At 36.3% G+C, this 20129-nt stretch overlaps 10 protein-coding genes across 10 annotated transcripts; 6 read left to right on the top strand and 4 right to left on the bottom strand.

Annotated features, from left to right (window-relative positions):
* Window positions 1-792: 792 nt before the first annotated feature.
* On the bottom strand, window positions 793-2548 carry B0P05DRAFT_462059 (uncharacterized protein; the record flags this gene model as incomplete). Its single annotated transcript, XM_051574100.1, has 5 exons — window positions 793-1439; window positions 1509-1767; window positions 1819-2011; window positions 2070-2166; window positions 2224-2548. The coding sequence occupies 5 exons, from the start codon at window positions 2546-2548 to the stop codon at window positions 793-795; spliced, it is 1521 nt and encodes a 506-aa protein (XP_051439188.1).
* A 1401-nt stretch (window positions 2549-3949) lies between these two features.
* Window positions 3950-5601, bottom strand: B0P05DRAFT_524649 (uncharacterized protein). The gene has a single exon (XM_051576226.1). It carries the CDS (start codon window positions 5556-5558, stop codon window positions 4137-4139), a length of 1422 nt encoding a protein of 473 aa, XP_051439187.1. The 5' UTR covers window positions 5559-5601; the 3' UTR covers window positions 3950-4136.
* Window positions 5602-5731: 130 nt separating this feature from the next.
* B0P05DRAFT_524648 (uncharacterized protein) lies at window positions 5732-6680 on the bottom strand. Its single transcript, XM_051576225.1, has one exon. The coding sequence runs from the start codon at window positions 6307-6309 to the stop codon at window positions 5830-5832; it is 480 nt and encodes a 159-aa protein (XP_051439186.1). The 5' UTR covers window positions 6310-6680; the 3' UTR covers window positions 5732-5829.
* A 1586-nt stretch (window positions 6681-8266) lies between these two features.
* Window positions 8267-8482, top strand: B0P05DRAFT_443208 (uncharacterized protein; the record flags this gene model as incomplete). Its single annotated transcript, XM_051573775.1, has 1 exon — window positions 8267-8482. A coding segment is annotated over one exon (216 nt), but the record flags the coding sequence as incomplete, so codon positions are not given.
* A 1177-nt stretch (window positions 8483-9659) lies between these two features.
* Window positions 9660-12834, top strand: B0P05DRAFT_583345 (uncharacterized protein; the record flags this gene model as incomplete). The annotated part of the gene is made up of 4 exons (XM_051582243.1): window positions 9660-10275; window positions 10317-11214; window positions 11263-11660; window positions 11711-12834. 4 exons carry the CDS (start codon window positions 9660-9662, stop codon window positions 12832-12834), a joined length of 3036 nt encoding a protein of 1011 aa, XP_051439184.1.
* A 378-nt stretch (window positions 12835-13212) lies between these two features.
* B0P05DRAFT_483952 (MIR motif-containing protein) lies at window positions 13213-14183 on the top strand. The gene is made up of 4 exons (XM_051575232.1): window positions 13213-13320; window positions 13380-13470; window positions 13523-13795; window positions 13842-14183. The coding sequence occupies exons 1-4, from the start codon at window positions 13283-13285 to the stop codon at window positions 13992-13994; spliced, it is 555 nt and encodes a 184-aa protein (XP_051439183.1). The 5' UTR covers window positions 13213-13282; the 3' UTR covers window positions 13995-14183.
* Window positions 14184-15884: 1701 nt separating this feature from the next.
* Window positions 15885-17025, top strand: B0P05DRAFT_461942 (WD40-repeat-containing domain protein; the record flags this gene model as incomplete). Its single annotated transcript, XM_051574095.1, has 3 exons — window positions 15885-15993; window positions 16044-16656; window positions 16701-17025. The coding sequence occupies 3 exons, from the start codon at window positions 15885-15887 to the stop codon at window positions 17023-17025; spliced, it is 1047 nt and encodes a 348-aa protein (XP_051439182.1).
* B0P05DRAFT_524640 (uncharacterized protein) lies at window positions 17002-17312 on the top strand. The gene has a single exon (XM_051576224.1). It carries the CDS (start codon window positions 17025-17027, stop codon window positions 17241-17243), a length of 219 nt encoding a protein of 72 aa, XP_051439181.1. The 5' UTR covers window positions 17002-17024; the 3' UTR covers window positions 17244-17312.
* Window positions 17259-17976, top strand: B0P05DRAFT_173243 (endoribonuclease L-PSP). The gene is made up of 5 exons (XM_051573141.1): window positions 17259-17376; window positions 17426-17461; window positions 17518-17583; window positions 17644-17807; window positions 17861-17976. The coding sequence occupies exons 1-5, from the start codon at window positions 17358-17360 to the stop codon at window positions 17957-17959; spliced, it is 384 nt and encodes a 127-aa protein (XP_051439180.1). The 5' UTR covers window positions 17259-17357; the 3' UTR covers window positions 17960-17976.
* Window positions 17975-19580, bottom strand: B0P05DRAFT_524632 (uncharacterized protein). Its single transcript, XM_051576223.1, has 5 exons — window positions 19276-19580; window positions 19153-19226; window positions 18952-19095; window positions 18844-18906; window positions 17975-18786 (listed from the first exon to the last, which is right to left on the bottom strand). Exons 1-5 carry the CDS (start codon window positions 19479-19481, stop codon window positions 17993-17995), a joined length of 1281 nt encoding a protein of 426 aa, XP_051439179.1. The 5' UTR covers window positions 19482-19580; the 3' UTR covers window positions 17975-17992.
* Window positions 19581-20129: the final 549 nt, after the last annotated feature.

Genomic DNA, 20129 nt, shown 5'->3' with positions numbered 1-20129 from the left:
TAGATAGAAGGTCCGTGCAGACATAGAATGCAAATTATATATATATATTATTATTGATAAATTAAACTTGTTGCATGAATTCAATTTTAAAAGATGGCCTAATGGCCTTCATATCTACATAAACATAAACAAGCACACTGGACAAAAATCTCAATGTCTGAGTCTTTTCTGAACCATCCCAATAAAGAGTTATTTCATTCAGATCAGCATTAAAAGAGTGATGTCCATGAGGCAAAGATGTTTCGTTTATAACCGTCGGTAATTCCAAGTCAAACTCAGGAATGTAAAGAACAACCATGTCTTTGTTAAACTCAATCGCATAGGCTTCGACTGAAATCTTCTTTGCTTCTGTACAGAGGCATTGACGATAGACATAGGCTGCTACAAACAGTTTTTTGCTGTCTTGTTCAGCTGCCAATTTACTCAAACAAGACGAGTTGCAGTGACGAGCAATCTTGTCTATGGCATCAGAGTCTTCACTGTCTTGTCGTTCCCCTCGAAGTGCCGCAGAAAGCTGCCTTTGAGCATGAATCGATGCGTAATTATGAACAGGTTCTGTAAATACAGCATAAATAGATGCGCTATACTCAAAATGGCTATATTTTGAGATATCAAGAGATCCAGCGCTATAGTATTTGGAAATTGGAATGGCCTTTTGAACAACATGCATCAAAGTTTCTTGTTTTCCTGTTACTGTTTCTCTTTCTCGAATCAATTCAATCAAGCCTTGCACAGTACCAGTAGAAGGGTCATTGCCAAAATAGTCTTGTACGGTAGACTACCCATGCTCTCTCATAAATACGCTGTATAGCCAAAGCAATAAAGATCACTTACTAATTTTGATAACTTGGGTGAATCTTGTCTGTACAACATGGCTTGATCTGGAAAACGACTTGATATTTTCTGCCCTACTTCTGTATTGGCCACAATCAAGAGTTCTTGAATAAGCACATCCTCGTCATGTTGATCTTGTCTTTCTATTTTTTCTGGATATCCACTTTCTGCTAATTCAAAGGAAACACATGACTTGGCTAAACTTGTGCCTCCTAGTTTTCTGAGGCGGTTGATCTGTAGCTTTTTGCTGATTTTCAGTAAGGTTTCTGCGTCCTTCGTTAGGTTTTTTGGCTGAACATGTTGCTTCACACTGACAATGGTCTTTCCAATCCAAGTATGTAACAAAATCCCATTCTCAGTAAATCGACACATGACAGAATAAGCCAAGCGTTCCTTACCAACACTGAAGCTACAATGGGACTCAAGAAAAGAAGGAGGTAAAATAGAAATATGTTTGTCTACAAGCTCAATAGCGCACGATCTTTCACGAGCCTCCCGGTCCAAAGGCGTATTGAGACGCACATACTTAGAGACATCAGTCACATGAATGCCTATTTCGTAGAGACCTTTTTCGACTTCAACAATAGAAAACGCATGATCAATGTCTAAATCATTAATGACATATTCCTTTATTTAGCTTTTTTTTTTTTTTTTTTTTTTTTTTTTTTTTTTACCTTTGCTTTGTTCACCCATAGTAAATAGATGGATACCTTCCTTTGTCAAATCACGTCTTATTTTTCTTTCTTGATCTGTAAATCCTGTTGGTACAGATCCTGTTGCTTTCTTGACTGAATCAGTAAAGTCCATGTCTTTGATATGATGATCAGCCATGAGTGCTCGAGAATGAACGCCTAATTCACCAATCCAGCCAATTTCTTTTTCAACGACACCAAAAGGATGAAGTGATGTAGCAGGCCAACGTTGTATACTTCCCTATGACCCCATATGTCAGCTTGTTTTGGTTATAGCGTCTACTCAACTTACAATGAAGATTCTGTTCTTATATTCTTCATGGTACTTTATGAAATCAGGTGGAGCATGTTTAATAGGGACTGCAACTAAAGGAAGTCGTTTATCGGCAGGTATAAACCAAATAATTTTAGGACCATGAGGATCTCTTTTATCACGACTGCCATTATCTAACAAGGGAGCATGAGGTCTGTTTAACGAAAGAGTACTAGAACCAAAAAAAAAGGAGTATTAGTGATGCACCATGTCTTTCTTTGTGTACTTACCCTGAAAAAAGCATGTTTCTTGGCCTTTCAAGTATACATACTACTTTTCCACAATACTTGGGTCGATCGCTGATATCCTTTAATTGATCCAACGATGCTACATTATTTTCAGGAATAGAAGACAAGCCATGATTTGAAGCAAGTGAAGAAGGACCCTGTAATGAAATGGCTGATAAACGACGTGTTTGACGTGCTTGTCGCTTTGCTTGTCTTTCATCTAACATATCATCCACATCCACCAATTCTACTACGACTTGATCACCATCCAATGCGCGGTTTCTATTTCTTGATCCAAAAATATAGATAGAAGCATCCAGTTCTTCACATTCCACATTGGCTTCTGAACTATCTTGTCCACTCACGCATAAGATTCCTGAATATAACGTATGTGAACGAACAGCGGCAGCAGCTTCTGAGATTTTCAAATGTGGGGTATACAACAAACGCCGGTTACTTGTATTTTCAGGGTGAAATGGCATGGTAGTACTTGGTACTACAAATAACATAAGAAAACCTAGTTTTTTTTTAGTGCACTTTACCTGATTGACTTCGTGTTCTTTTAGGTGATTCTTGTGTGGGTACTAAAGCACTTTCATCCGCGTCTTGTTCTTTTTCAAGCATTAAGAAAGAATTCGTATTTTTTTCATGGATAGGTGTCAAAGGTGCCGGTTTTTTAGTTTCTTGATTCTTTTGAGGTGGTTCTGAATGTCTACGAACTCTTTTCCAATCGTTCTCTTCATCCTTATAAATAGAGATGGATGGCAGCCTTTTCATCTCACTGATGATATCTACAATCGACTGAAATGCAGGCGATTCTTCCTCTTCTTCTTGTTGTTTATGGGAATGGCGACGTTGATTGTTGCTACGATTCATATCGCCAAAAAAGGTGTCATTTTCTGCTTTTGTATCTACAGAAGAACGTCTTCGACTTCCACGTCTTCTACTGTTTCTTCGCTTGCTTGTCTTTTTATCATCCGAACCATCGGTCTTGGATAATTTATCCGTATAACGATCATCCACAGCTAAGGGGTGCTATTTTTGAAATCAATACAAAGTAAAAAAAGAGTTTTTTTTTTTTTTTTTTTTTTTTTTTTTTTTTTTTTTTTTTTTTTTTTTTACCTGTAAATCATGCTGAAGTTGTACTTGCATTTCTTTTCTCATGGAAAAAAAAAGAGAGAGAGAGACAGAATAAATTACACACGCCATTTTTTCTCGTTTTGTTTAATACATTCAACGTCACGGTTCCACCACTTTAAATCCCATGCATAATATTAAAGAGTTTAACATGATTTCAACCTTTAAAGCTACTCGTTGTCCATTCAAAACAAGAGCAAGACATGAAAGAAAAGGCTATAATGGGCCTGACCGTATGGAAGAACAAGATGAGAGGTAAGGAATGCATATTTTTTTGAATTGTTTTTTGCATAGTGGGTATGTAACACAAAGAAGGTGAAGCTAATTCACTTTTGACAGCTTGTTATAACGCGAAATAATATAGTGTTGTTTCATAGATTAACAAGAGTACATATATACAGAGCACAAAACTTACTTTCTTAGCCATCGCATGGTTAGAGTTGAAACCCGAATGATCTTTTTTTATTAGCTACAGCAGCCACAAAAAGAAACAGACAGCCACATGCAGAATTAACATGCATACAAAACTTGATTTATCAAAGCCTGTATTCAAGCGCAGCAATCACAATAAAGCACTTTTGCCCCTCTTCCACTTGGTAGATTCGAGAATCACGAAAAAAAGTGTTACACATGGCAAAGTTTTTTTTTGTTCTTTTTTTGTCATTGCCCGGAAACTATAATGGATCTAAGCCAAAACAAAGCCCTTATTATTCCAAAAAAAGATGTTTATAAAAATAGTTTTATTTCTTTTTCTAATCAACTTCTTCTGTTGCTGTATGACATCACTTTATATAGTAAAGAGAAAGTTTCATTTATTAACGCAAAGTGTGTGTATATATGTATATATGTAAATGAGTGTGTGTACAAAAAAAATAAATAAATGTGTATATAACAAAATAGGTCTATATGAAAGCAAAATACAAGAATATATAATTAAACTGTAGTATGATACATGGATTGGAAACGGTTGTATCTGAAATTGATGTACTGAGAGAAAGTACTCTTTCTTGTACCAATGAAGATCGAGCCATGAGAAGCAATTTCAGCATCAATCATGGGAAACAAGAGAGAAGCAATTCTTGTGTCCAATTGCTTCATTTCTTCATCCACCATCTGATTACCAGTCAGCATGGGAGTCATGTTCAACGTACTTTCGATGACTTGAGGAAAATCGGAGAGCGTAAATATGCACGGAAACTCGTCATAAAGAGCCTTTAGCGTTGTACGAGGCTGAGGTGTATCGGTGGCCATAAAGATAAGACGTAGACGGGGGTGATTTTTTTGACTGTGCCATGCAACACATTGGTTCAAGAGCCCCATCTTGTCGTTAGGGTTGGCTTGGTCGATTTGCTTTAGTTTGGTAATTCGGGCCTCGTCTTCGACTGTGAGAGGAGTAGAGACCAAGGATGCTTGTTCAGATAATGTCTGTTGAGCAATGATTTGTTCTTGAGTCAATTCAGGTTGTTCCAAAGTAGCTCTCAAGGTATTTACAGTCTCGTCCATCAAGGCCTTAAAATAACCATCACCTTGTCGCAAATGCACACCCACAAAGGATTCGGGACCACCAAGTAAAGGAATCACACTGAGAGCTTGTCGAGTCACAATAGGATGAGAGATGCTGACTTCTTGACGCAAATGATTAGCTAACCAAACCAAGGAAGGATTCTCAAGAGCCAAGCGCAAAGTATAATGTAATGAACCAAACATGATAACATCTTCTTCTCTTGCACGGAGATCATTTAACTCGACACGATAAGCAAAAGTTCGAATATCGTCTTGATTATCCTCGGAATCATAAATTCGGTATGAATAACGTGAGATGTCTTGCAGACGATAAATGTCTTCTTGTTCAATCTCCAACACGTCTTTAAAATAAGACTGAGACATGCTTGAACGTTGAATGGTGCGAATACCTTGGGCATGAGCAGCAGATAAATCAAAAATAGATTCGACCGAGACAGGTACATATTTCTTAAAGTCCTTGCAATGAGCATGACCATGTACGCCCAAAGAAGGACATTCACTTAAACGGAACTCGGCAATAGTGCTTGGTCTCCACCAAATAGCAGTACCGATATTGATCTCAGGTAAGATCAAAGTACGGTCAAGTGCTTTTGCCAAAATAAGTGCATTTAAGAGACCAATACGCTGATTGTGTAACCCGGAATGAGGTAAGAACGTAATGTACTTCTCTTGCTTTTGTTTTGATAATGTCTTTTGTTGCTGACTGACAGGAGTAATGTTAAATTTGAGTTGAACACTCATGGACTGTGTTGATGTGTATGTGACGAGTAATAAGGTCAATGCGAGTGTTGCGAGGCATGTTGCCCAAACGAATTTTGTCGAGCGCATCATGATAAGAAAGTAAGAAAGAGAAAGAGGGAAGAGGAAAAGTTTTTTTATTTTTCGGTCATTCCCTTTTATATTGATGTGTATTTTTATATCAAAATTCGGCTACTAAATATAAATAGATTTTCCTATACTGGAGTAGTACAATGAAGCGTTTCTTTAAATATATTTTTACTTTTGTTTTCATACAAGCCTTCTTTTCAAGCCAAGTGACACTTTATTTATTTTTATTTGGAACCAAAGAAAAGCAAAACAAGATGCATATATAACAAGAAACTCACATTAGACCGAGTCCTGTATTTAACAGTTCCACTTCTTTTATCAATCTAACATTATCATCTGAAGGATTCATTACAGCCACTTTTTGTCTCAGGTCCTCTGCTTGTTTGCGTAACGATGTGTTCTCACTCTGTAACCTTGTCACTGTGTTCTCCAATTGAACAATGTACTCTTTCTTCTTTTTGCGACATTCTTTTGCTGCTAATCGGTTCCGCCACAGCCTACGTTGATGGCGCTCATCTGCTGTTAAATGCTTGGGCTTTTGGAGCAAAAGAGATGGTGACACACTGGCAGAATTAGGTAATGGGGAAATGGTAAAGAGTTCCTGCAGTTGGCGCAGGACATCTTGTGGAATGCTGAGATGCGTTATCGCAACTTGAGATCGTAACTCTGTGGCACACGGCATGTTGTTTTGCTCATCGTCTTTTTGGAATCCGGCTAGATCAAGAAAACTGCTTGGTTCATTTTCAACTGTCATCTTTCTCTCTCCTTCTTCTTATTTAGTTTGAAGTCTGTTTTGTAAAACAAAAAGAAGAAAGGAAGAAAAAGGAGGGATAGTATCTTGTAATCCAGTTCATGTGTTTGCTGACCTTTAAATACCTTAACGTGCAATACAATGAAATTCCTTTAAAAATGATACAATGATAGTTTAAAATATATATATATAAAGGGCAAACCTAAAGGAGTGAAGATGAGTAAACATTTTCTTCTTATAAGTGCCTTTCAAACACCTAAAAAAAGCAAAATAAGAGTTGTTAAACTTGTGTTTGTGGTAGGTCAGGAGCGCAGGCATCAACTGCATCGAAATGGTTTAGAGAGTATAAGTCAATGAAGAAAAAAAATAAAACAAAAGAAAGAAATACAAATAACAGAAAGTCATTATTTCCGTGGGCAACATGTTATTGTTTGCTGTCATTTTCAGAGAATAAGATGGCTCGGTAATTGGGAGTATGACTTTAAGGATATGGAGCGGTGACAATTTTTGCTTGTCATACGTTTGTTAAAACAGGCAAAGTGGATCGAGAAACACTATGCCACACATGAACGTATACAGGTGTACTAGATTATTGAAGACTTCTTTGCCATTAAATATCTTTTTCTTTTCTGTAGTTCATATTTGTTATCATATCAAGTATGTTTCTAATATATATGGCTAACAAAAATTATTTCTAAAAAGAAGAAAATGTCATTTTAGAGAAACTGGTAGAAATGCCGAGCTGCATCAAGGTGATACAAACACTGTAAAGTATAAATGAAAGCTTAGTATAGACAAATCAGACCTAGAGAAGTCTCTATCGATATTTCTCAAGAAGCTGTTTATCACTTCAAACAGACTACTTTGTTTCTATTCAACTTGTATTCGACTAGTATTTGAGTGTTGATATTATCATTAGTATCAACTACATCACTGCATGATTGTAGCAGATGAAAAGTATCCTGTGTAGCGTGTACTAAAGCAAGTATGGACAGGCATTCGTTTAAACACAGATGTCAAAGCAAATCTATATTAAAAAAACAAGACACTTTCTCCTATCTTCTTCGTAAAAGTTTTTATCTTTTACTGCACATTTTGTTTTTAGTTCTATTCACAGGAATTTTGAATTCTTTACCTTTAAACTTTGAACTGCATATTTTTTTTTCTCTAAACATAGTCCAGAGCTATAAATGATAGATATTTTTCTTGTCTATCAGTTATTTTTCTCTGACTACTTATAAATAAAACGGGAGAAGAGAAGGGGTGCAAGATATATATAAAGTTTTTCTCATTTTGTTTGGTTAGATGCATATATGATTTAAAGAGTGCATAAAGTGCATAAAGACTAATATAGTGCATAAGGTTTTCCTTTAACCTTCTTCTTTCTTTCCCTTTCTTATTTAGATATATATTTCTCTTTTCTTAAATGTCAAACGTACACCATCATTCATACTATGGTGGGAGTGTACTTAATTCTGACTATATACCCCCTCCTTCTGATCGTATGTCTCTTTCGATAGACAGAAAGATAGTTACCACAAAGAGCATGCCAATGACTATTCATACTTCAACTCTGGCAGCATCTACACAGCGTTTATCTAGTCAAAAAAGTAACCCTGTAACTTTAGTTTCCTCCTTTTCTATTTCTACCACAGTGGTAACAACACCAACGCTGACACCAACGACAGTAGTAGTAGCAACAAACGATACAAGCTTATATTCGACAAACACACATCATGCAAAAGCAACCTGGTTTCCTCCTTTATTGGGCATACTGGTTGCTTTGATGATTGCAGCACTTGCCTTTATCATTTTCTATTATCAACGCCGTCGTCGTTCTCGTCTTAATGGTTCCACACAAAAATCAACAAAAGACAATTACAAGAGTTGGACAAGTTTTAGTACATTGAATAATACAGAAACTCATTTTTCACAACCTCCACCAGCCTATAGTTCCACAAGAGAAAAAAGATTTACTGCAGATACATTGGTTGCTGAACCAACCTGGGAGCTATTAAAAAAGCAATACTCTCCTCAATTAGCTATGAGCCCTAGTTTGATAGAAAGTGATGTCTATCAATCTCATGCGTTCATTTCGCCTTCAGATACACTGATTGACCATGCTGATTCAAAACTACCTCGCAAGATTGAATTATATGATCCTCAAGTCAATTTAGTTTCAAGCGATTATGAAGATGAAGAATTGAAATACAATAACACAGAATATCCTAAAGAAAGAGCGCTACACAATACTGAACAAGACGTTGTATAATGCATTATTTTAATAAAAGAGAGGAGGAAACAAAATTTCAATGTCTTCGAAAGGAGAAAGAAGAAATCTACTCCTATAGTTGTTTCTTTTTTTTTCATTGGCCAATGATATGTGGACATTAACTGTCAATATAGAAATCAATTTATGCGTAAAAATAGACAAAAAAATCATACCATATATCGTGTTTCTAATGAGGGCTTTTAGGTAATCCTATGTTTCCCGGTCAAAGTCGGGAAACAAGAAAAAGGTTTTAAAAAAGGGTCCGACAAGAAAATACAGGTTTTGAAACTCAATAATTAAATCAAGATCCCTTATTGTGTTCAATCCTCGAGGAAGATAGTTTTTTGACCATTCACATGCTAGTCTACATGAAGAAGTTTGTTTGCACGATGTTCTTTTTTTTTCCCTACGTTTGGTCATACAAACAATCAAAGGTGGGAGTGGAAGACTTATTGCTTCGTTGAGTTTCAACCCCATTAACAAGTCCATATAAGGAAGGTATTGATGGCTCAGTTTTAAGTTTATCGTTTGAGTCTTAAGAACAAAAAGATGAATATTTATAATAACAAACAATAAGAAAAGAGGAGAGAGAAGCAGAGTGGTTCAGCACTTTGCTCGTGCAACATAAACATCAGATGTGTTTTTTAAAATGTACAAGGCCTCCTCTTCAATATAAACACACATAAATCCAATAACTGGATCATTAGACAGTACAAAAATAAAAAAAGAAAAACAGAAAAGAAAGCAGTGATTTATATGATATGTCGCTGAATTGTTTTGCCTTTATTTTCGCTGATACTATCAGACTATTGAGTATTTAATGGCGTGAGGTTTAAATTTGGAATTAATAGGCTTCCTTCACAGGCTATTCGTTTTTGAAAAAAAAAGATGAGGTGAGTATTTCTCCACCAATCAATTTTTGTTTGCTATATAATATCAAAAAAGTGGCCTGTTGCATGTATTACCCCAGTTTCCCGAGACAAGAAGTATGCGTTTGTACATATAAGCATTATTGTTTTTGTTTTCTTATTTCTTTGTTCCCCTTCTTTTCCTTTTCCTTTTCTTTTTATTCTTTATTCTCATGCTTCAAGAATTGACAGATTTAGATTTTGACACTTATTTTGATGTCGCTTCATCCAATCAACAGAATCAACGTAGTATTTTATACCACGGTGATCAGCAAACCAGTAATGCTTCTTCTATAAGCATACTTCTAAACAACAACAATAATACAAATAATAATAGACTTTCGTATCAGCAATTTTCGCAACAACAACAACAACAACAACAACAACAAAATTTTAATCTTTTCGATTGGGATATGGACACACAACAACAAAGTATGGGTCATTCTCCCACACAAGTATCACCTATAAGTTCACCACAGTCTTCATCTGATGGATATACTTCACATACTTTATCGCCGCAGATAAATAGTCCACCATTATACACTTACAATCAAAATATCAAAGATGAAGCAAGTAAAGCATTGGCTGGTTTTTTAGCTAAGCGATCCTTCTATCCCACTTTACAACATTTACAAAATGTTCCTGGTATCAATATTCCTACTACACCAACTACAGAAAGTGGGAATATCAATACCATGGCTTCAGCCAACTTGCCTTCACCTCCTTTAGACGAAAACCCTCTCTCTCGAGCATTTTCTGCTATAGACCAATGGTCAACAAATATCAAAGGTACACACAATTTAATCTGACATTTTTCTAATTTTAAATAGAAGAACAAGATACCAATATCCATCCATTAGATTTAAGTAATGATAATCATGAAACAAGACATTGGCGAAAGTCTTCTTCTAGACACCAACAGTTACATCAAAACACAAGCAATAACTTGGATCAAATACGAACGTCTATGGAACCTGGAAAACAACTCAAGAAAGTTGCTCATAATGCAATTGAAAGACGCTACAGAAACAATATTAATGATCGTATCCGAGAACTCAAGAATGTTGTCCCTGCACTCTATAAAGCCCGTATTCGTGAAAAAGGTGAAGATGATGATTCTAGCGAATCTGGTGGTGAAGAAGGCAGTGATGAAATTGTTGAAGGCGTCGAAGTCGCTAAAAAACTCAACAAGGCTACTATTTTACGAAAGGCCACCGAATATATCAAGTTTCTTAAGAACACCAATGAAAGCACTGAACAAGAAAATTTGATTCTGCAGCAAATCATTGCTCAAATGCCTGGTGGTAATGATGTCCTCTCTCGATTCCTTTGTCAAAAAAGAGAATTTGCAAAGTCGGAGCAAGAACGTCTAGCTCGAGAACGTCGTGAGGCTCAAGAGCGTGAACGTACTGAAAGACAGCGCATTTTACGAGAACGTGCTGCACAAAGAGCCGCTTTAGCTCAATTGCTGCCCAAGCCTGAAAGAAGACCTTATCGCCGCAGACAATCTTCTAAAAACAGCAAGAGCCCTAACAAAAAAGCTTCTACAGATGATTCAAATAACAAAATGTTTATGGCTGCCTTTATGTGTCTAGTGTTTTTCAGTGCTTCCCCTGGCTCTTCTAAATCAAGCGAGCCCGTGCATCACTATAGTGCTTATGACAATCAAAGTAGCGATGCCTTATTGCAACCATTATATACCAATACCTCATTCTATTTCAGCATTTGGTAACTATACAAACCACATTTACAGATTTTTTCTAATCATTACTATAGGAATGTTATTCGCTATGCTATTTATACTTTTGGCGCTCTTTACATCTGCCTTATTCCGTTCTTGGTACGCTGGTTGCGCCCTCGTCCTGTCACTAGACCTAAAAAGTGTGTTGACCATCATCATTATGCGAGTGAAGTTCCCAATGCTTGGAGTCGTCTCTATACTAACCTTGTTTCTATTGTCAACAAGCCAAGTATCGTCAAATCTACTAGTACTACCTCTTCTTTTGACATCTTATCCCTCATGAGTGGTATCGTTCTTTATAGCCTTTCCTTACTTGTTCCTCGGTCTCTATTGGTTAGTTTTCAAAAGAACACTAGCCCCACGACATGTCCTGAAGAAATATTATCCTATGTTGGTGCCTGGATTCGACTAAATGAAGTTGAATGTTTGGGTGGTATGTTAATTTATTTGAAATATGACATGATTACTTATTTCTATAAATAGCTAATCCTGATATCACTCGTTTAAGCATGCTACACTCCTGTCTTGGTATGCTCTTCCAACTTCGCAAGATGGAACGTGATGATAAATATGGTGTATACTGTGAAGCAAGCACTATGGCCCGTGTCTACGCCACTGTAGCTATGCAGCTTGAACTATGTTTACCAAAGGTCCTTTCTTCTCGCATTGCTTCTGTTTATTGGAAGCGTGCCATTAGTGCTATAAAGAAGCACAAGTCCAAGGAAAACAACCAGCAACTCATTACCGCGCATTGGCTTCGCTCCGACTGTCACGACCAAGTACTAGACATGCTCAGGCTCCGTAATGGATTTGGTCCAACTAATGCTTGCAGAAACGTTTTTTACTCTTTTGTGCTGCCTTATATTACTTCTCCTTTGGACTTGGTTTTCTATTGGCAACAGCTTGACAACTTGCAAGAATGTTGGCATTCTTATCTGAATGGAACAAGACCTGTCTTCTCCATGAGCCAATTGGATGACGTTTTTTCTCTTTCTGCTACTACCACTGCCCCTGGACATATGCTTCAATGGTGGGTTCGAGTCGGACTAGCACTTGAATCTTTGAGCCACGCCAATCAACAAGAACACTTAGATGCTCTTGCTAAATATGTTGAAGCCAATACTCCCGCCGTCAACAACCATCCCTCTTCTAATCTATTGCGTCGTCATCAAACGATGGTTTACTATTTGCTTCAAGCTACTACTGCCTTGCAAACAAATACCAACATCGACCAAGTCCCTCATTATCTCGAAAAAGCTTCTAAAGATAGACGTGCATCCAATGAATGCATCCAACAGATTGCCTCTATCTCCTCATATTCCAGCAAGAACAATCTAGAAGCCAGTGTTCTTATTCTGTCTACTCTTGCTGTTCATCTACGTGCACTCAAAGCCCTTATTGTACACCAACAAACATGTTCTAAAAATGCTCTTTCAACAAATGACAGTAAGATATTGCTTGCTAGCCAAGCTTCTGTCTACATTGCCGCATTAAGAGACCGAATTGTACAAGATTTAGACTCATCTTACGCAAAGTCGCTGTCAAGTCAATGTAGAAAGCACATTCAATCTTATGTCTCGCAAGCCGATGATGCTCTTTGTCTTTAATTATGCATATCCCATTTTGATATTATTATTTATCTTTTTATTGTAAAATAGCCTTGTATACTACCCTCATCATATAAACATTACCCTAGTAAATAAACAGAAGAGAAAAAAAAATAGTCATTGCTATCTTTTCTAAGTAAACTATACTAAAAATGATGTAGACCTATTCACAGACTTTGAAGAAGCACATAATTCCAGATATTTTTGACAAATTCGTTCTCATATTCCTATACAATGAAAACAGAAACATTATATTTTGTTTGGATGGTTTTGCTCGGATAAAAAGACCGCTTTAAACTTCCTTTTTTAAGAATATAATGTGCATGATAATGAACTTTTTTTGAAAAAAAAAAGAAGTCAAATAGAACTCCTACAATACACTAGTATAAAACCATAATCCAAAGTAGAATTCACTTTTTTTTTTCTTTTTGTTTCAATAAACTTCATTATGTCTCGTCCTCAAGAAGATGGTATTGTTCGCTTCGGGTATGCAAAATACTTCAGGTCTATCAAAAAAAAAAACTTTTTCTAATTGCAATGTATAGCAACCACATTTCTCTCAAACACGTCACCACTGGTCGTTATCTCACCTCCAGAGAAGGTGAAAATTACGAAGGTGGTTCTGGCCAACAATTAGTAAGTCCGAGGCTCCCTAATTATGCTCAGATTCACTAATACAGATATAAAGACTTTTACTGCTGATGGTATCCAAGGTGAAGAAAGCACCTGGATTGTTATCCCTCCCGTAATAACCGAAGAAGAAGCTGGTTACGAAGTTGGTTTCGAAGACAAGGTTCGTCTCAAGCATGTACCTACACGCTCCAACTTGCATTCTCATGGTATTGAAAGCCCTGTTACCGGACAACAAGAAGTGTCTTGTTTTGGTGACGATGAAAATTCAGATGAAAACGATATTTGGGAGATCCTTCAATACGATGAAGATGATGAAAGATACGATGATGTAAATAGAACTCTTTTTTAAAAATTGTAGAACTCATACTTTATAGTTCTGGCGCGTTGACCAGCCTGTTGTCCTTCGTCATGTTGAAACTGGTCGATTCCTTCACTCACATCCTGTTTCTTTGTCTAATGGTGAAAATGAAGTTACTGGCTTTGAAGGAACTGATGAAAACAACCAATGGGCCGTTTCTTTTGATTAAATAAACATAGGTTTGATGTATCACAAGAGTCTCCAGAAAAATCCAGGATAAAAGGCTATTTTCTGGTACATGAGCCGTTTTCAATTTGTGTGCTTGCTTTTAAAAAAAAAGATAAGGTACAATATTCTGTTGAATGATGTGGTCATGAGTATTGATGCTCTGAACAAACAATAAACCATAAAAACAAAGAAGAATCAAAAGTAACGCTTGGCATACTATAAAATGCATTATACAGAGCATGCGTCCTGAGTGTAATGCCATAATATAGAAAAAAGGTGCTGCGGTACATAGAAAACATCACTTAATTCCAAGATGCCATGTCTTCTGTATAGTTTCATAACATTAGCGACATCTTGTCTTAAAAGGAGCCTATTTATCCCCTTATGCACCTGAAGACGAAAGTCTTGTGAATTTTTTTTTTTTTTTTGGATTAAAAACTGTTTCATGCATGTTTTCTCTCTGAGTTTGAATTTAAACAATTGCACTTTTTTGAGATTTGTACTTTGAATATTTTAAACTACCGTGCGAATTCTTTTGTATTCAGGAACATAACTATGAAAATGCACATATCTTTGTCAAATGAAAATCTTGTGAATTTAAGAAGATCCGAAAGGGGGTAATAAGGGCAACAAGCTATTCAGTCTGCATTTCTCTATTTTATGGTAGTGGGTCAGAGAGGGATTTCGAAGCACAGATCGACTTGAGCGCACTGTTCTTTTTATTGTTTATTCCAAAATAAATAAAAGGGCATCAATTAATCTGCATGTGTTACATACAAAAAGTTACTTGTCTTCAGCCATTCTATTCATTCATGGATAGAACAAGCAAAGGTAGAATTGTGCCTTGTATTTGATACTGATCACATGCAAGGCGTTGTTGTTTCTCAAATAATTATTGTCTTACCTGCAGAGACATTCGTTTTGCCTGTTCTATTTGCTCATTATATTTCTAGATAGTATTCCTGTAATCCTTTTTGTTTCCAACTAACAAATAAGGTTTGAAAAAAAAAGAAAAAGAGAGGAAAAAAGAACAGACGTGTAATAACAGAAAAGCTAAAATGTAACACAAAAGAAGCTTCTTTTAAGACCAGCAAAACTTAAAAAACCCAATTTTAATTGTATGTTAATGAGCTGTCTTTTTCTCTCTCTCTTGATGTGCAGATATAGTTAAGAAAAGGCACTCTTGTCAATCCTTATTTGACAAAGATGCTTACAAAGAAAAAGCTAAAGAACGAAGTCACGATATAAACTTATGTAATAGACAATCGTTTGACAACTACAGATCAAAAAACACAGGCCGCTTAGTAATGGATTCTGTTTTGTTTAGACCAGCGCAATTGATTTATGATTTTATTAATGACAAGCATGTCTTTAATTTTACACAAAATACCTTACCTTCGTGTTGCATTGTTTCGAACCAGATTAAAGAAAAAAAGTGAATGGGGGAAACAAAGAACAAAAAATTAATAGGATAGAAATCGAAAAAATACTTGAAAAACGTGCTTATCTTCTCCGCACAATGGCTCTAACTTCTAAAGAATTAATACAAATCATTTTATAGTCAACAACTTAATTTTATAGCTTCACTCTATCACTTGTTTATGTATATAGAAGCAATAAAAAATCAAGTCAAACATTTGTATCTGATTTGAGGGCAAAGAGAAAAGCACACAACAAAGAAATGCTACTTGAAAGAAAAGCGGCCTTTGTAAAATATGATATCGTACCTAGTACAACAAAATACTTGTATCTCAAAACTTTTTTTTTCCTTCGAAAAAGTCGAACTCTTTTTCTTTTTCTCTTCTCTTTTTTCTTTGACTTGTACCATTTTATTTGACATTCCTTTCTTTTTATTGGAATTTACTACCAGTAACTAATATAAATCTGACCGATGCAAAACCAAGATGACATTCAAGACAGAATCGCTGCTGCCCGACGAGATGCAGACCTTTTGAAAGAAAGAATAAAACAAAGAAAAGAAGCTTTAGCTGACACCACTTGTAAGCAATTTAAAATGCTATAGATGCAAATGTATTGATTTTTAGTATAGTGAGAAAAATGGCAAGTGAAGTCGAATCTTTGCCCAAATTAACAATGAAGGTGCGCCGCAATTTACGAGGTCACTTAGCCAAGATTTATGCTATGCATTGGGCCAACGACAGCCAACACCTTGTTTCTGCTTCACAGGACGGCAAGTTGATTGTCTGGAATGCTTATACTACCAACAAATTACATGCAATTCCCTTGCGTTCTGCCTGGGTAATGACAGCTGCCTATGCTCCTTCTGGCAAATATGTTGCCTGTGGTGGTTTAGATAATATATGTTCAATCTATAACCTCACTTCACGTGATGGTCCTACTCGACCTGCTCGAGAACTATCTTCTCATGTTGGCTACCTAAGTTGCTGTCGATTCTTGGATGATCGTCGTATCTTGACGAGTTCTGGTGACATGACTTGTCTTCTCTGGGACATTGATGCAGGCGTCAAGACTCATGAATTCACTGACCATATGGGTGATGTCATGAGTATCTCCCTGAATCCCCAAGATCCCAATATGTTCGTGTCAGGCGCCTGTGATTCTACTGCAAAGATTTGGGATATTAGAACCAAGTCTTGTGTGCAAACATTCACTGGTCATGAAAGTGATATCAATTCCGTACAGTAAGTTGACACTTTCTAATTTTATTTACTAATTTCTTTTATAGGTTCTTCCCTAATGGCAATGCTATTGGTACTGGTTCTGATGATGCTAGCTGTCGATTATTTGATCTGCGTGCTGATCGTGAATTGAACTTTTATTCTGACGAAAACATCCTTTACGGTATTACTTCAATTGCCTTCTCTGCCTCAGGTAGATTGTTGTTTGCTGGTTATGATGATTTCAGTAGCCATGTCTGGGATACTCTCAAGGGCGAGCGTGTTGGTATCTTAACAGGTCATGAAAACAGAGTTTCGTGTCTTGGTGTATCAAATGATGGCATGGCTCTATGTACTGGTAGTTGGGACAGCTTCCTCAAGATTTGGGCATAATGAAGCTATTTTATACCTTTTATATCCTCTCTCTCTCTCTCTCTCTCTCTCTCTCTCTCTTTTCTTTCTTTCTTAAAGATGGTGACTTTCCTTTATATATGTGCATGTATCTTTATCCTATCTCTCTCTCTCTCTCTCTTCGATTAATAATAATATTTTCTTTATTGAATATAAACTTGTGCATAATGAAAACAACCTTTTCTTTTTCTTTCAGATGAACGAGACTGCTGTCAACGTAAAAGAAAGCCAATCATATGATTGCATCTTGATAGACTCATTTTACATAAAGTTAATTTCTGTTCTATTTTTTTTTCTTCTTTGTTTACATAAAAATGTCCTTGTCTCGCGTCCGTAAGTAAGCATAAGTGCATACGTATCAAGAAAGCTTACGTATACATAGACACTGATTCTGCTCCTGCTGCTCTTGGTCCTTACTGTAAGCATAAACAAGCAATGATAATTCGCGTTTATTTATACCTTTTTTTCTCGTAGCTCAAGCTATCAAGGTTAACGGCTTTGTTTATACTTCTGGCCAAATTCCTATTGATCCTGCTACAGGTAACAACCAGATTAAAAGGAGTAAGGGGGTTTACATGTTACTTATATGGATACATGTAGGTGAAATTGTTGAGGGTGGTATCAAGGAACACACTAAGCAAGTCTTGCTTAACCTTACCGAAGTCCTTAAGGCTTCCGGTTCCAGCCTTGAAAAGGTCATCAAGACTACTGTTTTCCTTCGTGATATGAACGACTTTGTTCCCATGAACGAAGTTTATGGATCCGTAAGTAGCAAATCTTTATCAGTCTTTTCAAACTTAACCTTTCTCTTTTTTAGTTCTTTTCTTCTCATCAACCTGCTCGTTCTGCTGTTCAAGTTGCACGTCTTCCCAAGGACGTTGCTGTTGAAATTGAATGCGTCGCTTTGACTGATTGAATATATCAAAATAAACTCTGATAAAACTTTATTTTACATAATAGTACATTTGTCATTTTTCTTTTTTCCTTGAATTTCATCCAATTGTTCTATCCTCTTTTGTGCATCTTTGCCAATAGATCCACCCATTTTGGCTGCTTTTTCCAGCCATTTTTTAGCTTCACCTAAATCTGGCTTGACGCCTCTGCCCTCAGAATACATTCCAGCTAAATTAATTTGTGCGAGTTGAAATCCCTGTGAAGCAGCCATTCGAAAGAATTCCACTGCATTATAACTATTGGCTTCTACACCATGTCCTTTCAAGAACCGAAGACCTACATTGTATTGAGCTTCTGCCATACCCTTGACAGCTGCCTTTTGAAAGTGCTTAAATGCTGCTTTTTGATCTGGTTCTCGTTGATCATTAGCAAGTCCAGAAGAGCAATAGACGCCTAACATAAAATGGCACTGAGCATTGCCCTTTTGTGCCCCTTTTTGAAAATAATCAATTGCTTTTTTATGGTCTTGATGTACGCCATAACCTAAACGGTACATACGACCTAATTCAGTAAACGCATTGTCCAGACCAGCTTGTCCTGCAAGCTCGTATAATTTGATTGCAGTGTCCACACGATCAGGACTTGTACGCATCAGAATAGCTGCAAGATTCATTTGGGCATAAGGATGTCCCTTTTGAGCTAATCGAGACATGATCTTGATGCCTTCGTCTTCATTTTTAGGTGTTCCTTGGTAGCCTCGATAAACCATATTGGCATAACTGAATGCGCCTCGATCGTCTCCCTTTTCCATTGCATTTCTATAGAGTTCGAGAGCAAGTGGCGCTCCATCTAAAGGAAAAACACATATGAATATACACACATAAGCCATGCTTTTTTTTTTTTTACATTTTGAAGTTCTCAATAAGATATTTCCAAATGCTGTAAGTTCAGAGGTTTTGTTATTGACCACTAAAAATAATAAGTATCATTTTGTTATGCGTGATTTCATTTTACATGTCATCATTTTTTCTGTGTCATGCTTGTCATGTTTGATAATGTCAAGAACAAGTGTTGCGAGCTGTTTTTGTGTGTCTACTGATAAAGAAGTCTGCTTGTGTTCGATTGATAACTTGAGTAAGTCATCGTCAGGCAATAAGTCTAGTTGGTATAAAGTAAATATCAGCTGTTTATTTTTGATTTGTTTTGATTCCAAACCTTTTGTAGTGACGTTGGATAATAGCTCTTTTGCAGACAAAACCTCGGGTTCCTCGTTGGATACTTTTTTATTACTACAAAATTCATGAGAAATAATAAGAATAATACAAGAAGGATAATTACAGGTTATCTTTGAGGAAAGGCTCAAAAATACCACCCATAGAGGCTTCTATCTTTTTTGGTCGAGCTGCATAGTATCTTTTTGTAAACTGAGCCTGGTGTCCACTTTTAGAAACAACTAGTTTAGACAAGTGGTGGAAAGTTCTTTTGCTTGACATAAAAAAAGGCAGCTTATTTGTCTCGGGGGATGCACAAAAAAAAATGTCCATCAATAATTAAAACTAAGCCGTTAAGTTTTTTTTTTTTTAAACAGATCATTATAAAGAATAAAATTGCACGCTTCTCATTTAGAGCTCATATAAGATTGTTAATTATTTTTTTTTTTAGAAAAAGAAGCATGCGATCGTTTCTTTGGCGTATATAAACCACTCCCTTTTTTTTTAGAAAGGATGTGACGTAGACTTATTGTTTTTAGGACGAAACAAGGCATTTAAAGCCAGACATAATTGAACATCGACCGATAGCTGGCTTGGCACACCCAAGTGTTCGTAGTAGCAAGCATGATAGTCAAAAAGACATGAGCTTAACTAGAAAGAGCCAAAAAAAAAGAATGGAGAAAATACATTAGAAGTATGATGTATACTTTCAATTTGTTTTATACGATATAGTTTTTAAAAATTGTATAAAAGTACTTTCTTCATTAGAAGACATCTTTTGATATAAGTTTTAACATAATGTAAATCTAAGCATCTTCCAAAAAACTCAGTCAATCGTAAATGTTATCAAAAAGCATCTGTTGTTGACTAATTAAAACCACGCTATAGTAACTGTACCTCCCTCTTTCAAGTGATCATTATCGTCATACTCATTTTTGTAAAAAGAATTGTGCAATATTAATTTAGAATGCATACACATTG

This window comes from Gilbertella persicaria, assembly GCF_025201335.1.
Source record: "Gilbertella persicaria strain CBS 190.32 chromosome Unknown B0P05scaffold_3, whole genome shotgun sequence".
Classification (NCBI taxonomy): Eukaryota; Fungi; Mucoromycota; class Mucoromycetes; order Mucorales; family Choanephoraceae; genus Gilbertella; species Gilbertella persicaria.
Note: the sequence above shows the minus strand (reverse complement) of the source record. Positions and strands in the feature narration are given on the sequence as shown.